A 5123-nucleotide genomic window follows, 5' to 3' on the forward strand; every position below is an offset into this window, starting at 1 on the left:
AAAAAGCCCCAATCCCCTAATCCTCTGCTGTAACGTTTGACAGCTGCCCCAGGAATATAAAATCACTCTCACATAATTTCTGTTCCGGTGGAAGAAGCAGGCAGCAGCGTATAATGTGCCACAAGTGGGACACGTTCCTCAGTTCAGAGCAGCATGATCATATTCATATTATGCAATAATCATATTATGCAATGTGTGCTTACATCGCTGAAATGCCTTGCATAGGAAGAAGCCTAGAAAACCAGTGGCACAGAAAGTGGCAGAGGGAAACTGGTTATATATCAACCTTCACTTCTTTGTTTCAGTAAGCGAGATCGCAGAGGGTTTATTTAAAGAGACATGACGTAGTTAGTCTAGAGGAATTGCTGAACTCGTACTGTCTGCCAGAAAGAAAGATGCATGTACGGCATAAATAGAGTGGGATTTTTTTAATCTTTCAGTCCATTGAAGATGTAGGTATTTGCTGTGGTATAGATTGTTAGCTTGGGTTTAGGAATAGGCTGCAGTGCCTTTCAGCCACCTGACAGCTATGAGACTAACACAAAAGCTTGATTATGTTAAGTCAGGCTGCTACATTCACTATTAAGAGTTACAGACAAGTCAGGAAACTCGATCCTGACTGATGGTGGTCCTACCTGCACGTAGAACACTGAGGTTTGCTATCACGTAGATGCAGAACAATCAGTGCCAAAATCTCCTCTCTCTAATGGAAAAATTGTTGTTTAAATCAGCATACCTATTGTTTGCTTACCAAAATCCTGCACACACAAGGAAGGAATATTAAATTTCAAATCCAAGCCTTGTTTAAGGGTTGGGTTACCTTTCATCACCTGAGGTTAACCAGAAGTGAGGTACAAAAGCTTACTGAGAAACCACAAACCTAATTTTCTTTCTGAGAAGTGGCAGGAGTACTGGCCTGAGGTTTCTTTGGGAAATGCTTTATAATTTTTGTCTCACTCCATAATTTCTAATATACAAAACCTTAGCTGTAGTGGAGGCTGGACAAAATGGCACCCACGGGAACGATATTTTCTTCAGTAGTTTGGTGAAGAAGTGTCCTCAGTGACTATAGAATAAAAGCCTACATACTCCACCCCTACCCAAAGTATCTGTTATATATCCTACCTTAGCTTACCCAAATTCCAGCTTCCTACCACAAATTGATTCAGTGACACCAAAGGCCCCAATATGTCCCATTTCAGTATTAAAGCTAACAAATGCTGAATTCTGTTGCCCATTACTATTTCAGGATAACCTTTTTTCCTGTTGCAGGGATTAATTATCCTATAGCTTTGCAGGTGCTTATCATGCCCTCATGTTCTCCTCCCAGTGTTTACTGAAAGGAACCCTGCACATAATCATTTGGAGTTCCACAATTACTAAGTTCTACTTAAAAAGTTCTACTTAAAGTTCCACTTTTACTAAGGTGAATGCAAAAGGGACATGGGAAGGACAGCCCAAGCATGCCTCGTGACTTAGCCTGGTGTCTCGGGTGGCTATTCCCGCCACATTAGTTTTCTGCTTCAAAAAAAGTAAATAAGGTCAACATAATCCTTTATTTTGGGTCAAGAAGAAAGCAAAACCTTTTCAAAGTTTTCCCCCTTTAATGAGATTGACTATTGCCTCTTAGAGTATTTTGCATTATGGCATTGAAACAAAAGTAATGTAAGCATGAGATGAACTTGTAGTGGCCCAATTTTAGGTATGCCGATATCTCACAAGGCAAAGCTATGCTGGAAGAAATGCAAACTGATTGGAAAAATACTAGGGCTCAAATGCCAGGAGGGAAGATGCTCTCCATCTGAGAAACCCGGTCTCCCACACTTCCCCAGGCAGGTACCCAAGCCACTAGATTATTGATCAAGAGTAGAAGTGCTTGGCCATAAGTAAGATAAAAGTATTTTCATGTGCAGCTCAAAATCCTTTAATAGGTACCTTCCAAACAATATTGGAATGAGTGTCCTAAGAGAAATAGGTCATGAAATGCCCAGTTGCATCATCCTGTCCTGTCAGACTTGGAATATTAGGCAGCTGGCTTGGATCCATTGAGATCATGATGGTGGTTAAATTCAGAAAACTTACTTTGCATGGCTGGATAGATAAAAGGAGTAATTTTGAGTTTAGATGTATCCACTCCCAGGTGGCAGCTGGTCAGGTCTTTTCAGAACAGCAATTTTGAGCTTAAGTACACACTTTAGGTTTGATAAATCCTTTCAGTTACTCTTCAGTTAAATCTACCCTCATCAGTTCTCCTCTGAAGTGTGGAAATAGATTGTGGGGTGCCACTATACAAGCCCTTAAACAAGAAACTCTAAGATACTGAATGATTCTTCTGTCCACTGTAGTAATTTTTTCCTCTCTGTGAACAAGTGGTAACTCCCTCTGTATCTTCTTCCAAGTAATTTATTCTTACTTCTCAAAGTCGTAGATTTTAAAAGCATATAATTTGGTATTTGTAGTCATACTGTCATTCATTCTGTTAAAAACCTGTAAGGCTGCAACAGGGAAATCTTTTTACAAAGGATTAAGTACTTCAGCAGACTTCACAATACGGTATTTTAAAGCCTCCACCTTCAAACTAGTAAACAGACTCCTGTGTCTGTACCACCAGACTCCTGAATCAGGATGAACTGGGATTATCCCAAGAGAATTATCTGCAAAGTAGCTTTATCATGCTCTAAAGTCATCAGTGTGATTAATCCCACTCTGAAGTGAGCCTAGTTTGGTTTTGGTTGGTTTGGGAGGGGTGTGTGTGTTTTGTTTTGGGGGTTTTTCGTTTGTGGGTTTTTTTTTTTGTTTTTTTTTTTTTAAATTCATAACTATGCAGGAACAGATTTTGTGTGAAACCACAGAACTGAAGTCTGTTGTCTTGAAACAAAGTTTTTCAGACCTGCTTTCTCAAAAGCTATGGTAGATACTTCCTGTAGATGCACACATGTACTTCCTGATACATTTAATTTGTCTCTTAAGGTCACCAAGACCTAATCTGTCCTAGGATTTTTCCTCTTCTGTATTAACTTCCAATATTATTGCTTAATATCCAAAGTTACTGAAGTATGCTGCATGCTATGACAAAGTCTCAGTTCTTAATTTCAGAGTTTTATAGGTATTAATTACCATTAAGAAAGCTTTCACAAGTTAAAAGCCTAAGTGAAAACTTCATCAGCTACTAAGTAATAGAAGGAAGGAAAGAAGACTTGAAGTTTGTTGAAAACTGGTTGTTGAAATCCAGTTTATGCTTCCTCACTGCCATTCACTGACTCGTTTATGCTCAGAGCTTTCCTCCAGTTCATTACTTTCTTCCCACACCCCTCGCAACGTGAACATTTGCTCACCTGTGAAAAACACCAGAAGTAAATTAAGCTGCACTAATCCAGATATTCTGTGCTGAGATGTTACAGAACTTTAATACCCAAGGACAAAGACCTGAGACACAATATAGTCTAGTCTGCATTACCTAATTAGATGGGGTGCAATACATATGGGTCACAAGCTATTTTCCCCTACCCTTCAGCATATGTTTCTGTTCAAGGACTACTTTTTGCCAAACAGAATACTGCGTTTTTCTTGACACAAGAGGGAGCCATTTGAACTCTTGTATTAAAAAAGCAGTTTAAAAAAAATGAAGACGAAATAAATAGCTGAATACACGACTAGCCCCTTTGATGTCCTTTCAGCATAACTCCTTTAAAAGTAGACATCTATTTCTGAACCCCTAGGTAATTTAATCTTATTCTAAACAATCCCAGTGTATGTAGCAATTATTGGATTTTTCTGTGTGCAGCTATCACATTGGGGGTGTACAGAATGCAGTGTGGCATAAATGCAATGAAATTATGCTATTTTTAAATAGCTTTAACACTGAAGTCAGTTTAAGTGAAGGTTCTTAATGAATTTCTTTACAGAACTGGCAGCCTTGTTCTCAGGTTAAGCCTCAAAAATCCTCAGATCACACAGAGCCTCTGTTCCTTGGGTGTGTAGTTTTTGTAGGGCAGCTCCGTGTTTTCAGGTTCAGAGAAGGACACGTCCTCCCTTTCATCAAAATAAAGATGAACAGGAAATCTGGACACTTTTCAATGTCAAAGACAAGAGTTACCTCCAGAGAGGTTGGAACTGAGCAGTGCTGCAGCCGACTGCAAAGACACACAGTGTCTCTGCTGACTCATCACCTCACTGCTGCCTGTGCTGACAGGTTGTCCTGGATCCCTGCCAACTCCCCTTGCAATTCTGCAAGGTAGGCTATATATACACATCGGGATAAAGGAAAGAATATAGTGGGAAGAGGAGGGAAAAAAGGTCATATAACTGGAAGAAAACTGATCAGAACACTGCAGGACATATTTTCTGAGACATTCTGGAAGCTTCAGGATTCTTTGTATTGTGAATGTTTAAAACAGAACGAGAGAAGATAACTCAGTAGTCTTTATGTGAAGGACTTGAAGTTAAATACTAGCATTTTAGTATAGAAATAATATTATTTTGTCATCATTTCAGTGAGCATTGCAATAACTGCTCTTGAGAAGAGTGTAAACTCACAGCTTGATACTGCTGTAATCCAGCATTTGAACCACTATTTAGATCTGTCTGCTAGCAGTAGGTTATGATTTTAAGGTGGCAATAGTATTTTACTGCAAGCCAAACTCTTTCATTCTGCTGTATTTTGAACATTGGGAAACCACTCTGATCACAAATTATGAGTGCTTGAAACATAGAAGGTCTACACTATCCTCCATTTAAATTATGTGTTACTCCTGTGGTTGTACAAAACTGCAATTTATGTAGGACCATTTGCCCTACCTACTAGTTAAGTTTTACAGGCAGCCATAGACATGATTTTATAAGTTGCCTGGTTTACTTGGAGGCACAGCTATATATGCTCAAAGCACAGTCAAGCACAGTTCATCTGAATGATGAGAGTTTTCCTGCAAGAATCTATCCCTATAAAGGGCTACTAATGTGAATACCTATCTAAAACAATGTTTCCCTGAGTGAAAGGAGAACCATGGGGTTAGTAAGTCTAATCCAGTTTTATTTCTGGTAAGATAGCTGATCTGGGTTGATTGAGCCAGGCAATCTAGACATAATTTTCTTTTTTTTTTTTTTTGGTCATATATGTGTGTTCT

At 39.0% G+C, this 5123-nt stretch overlaps 1 protein-coding gene across 1 annotated transcript in view; it reads right to left on the minus strand.

Moving 5' to 3' along the window:
• Positions 1-4253, minus strand: part of LOC114065441 (histone PARylation factor 1) — an 11974-nt gene extending 7721 nt beyond the window's left edge. The window contains exons 1-2 of the mRNA XM_027899360.1: positions 4097-4253; positions 3262-3335 (exon numbers count right to left, since the gene is read on the minus strand). Coding sequence (XP_027755161.1) covers positions 3262-3335; positions 4097-4253 — 231 coding nt within the window. The remainder of the gene's footprint in view (positions 1-3261; positions 3336-4096) is intronic.
• Between the last annotated feature and the right edge of the window lie 870 nt (positions 4254-5123).

Source organism: Empidonax traillii, unplaced genomic scaffold, assembly GCF_003031625.1.
Source record: "Empidonax traillii isolate 1590-97213 ecotype Southwest subspecies unplaced genomic scaffold, ASM303162v1 scaffold661:size936278, whole genome shotgun sequence".
NCBI classification, from domain to species: Eukaryota; Metazoa; Chordata; class Aves; order Passeriformes; family Tyrannidae; genus Empidonax; species Empidonax traillii.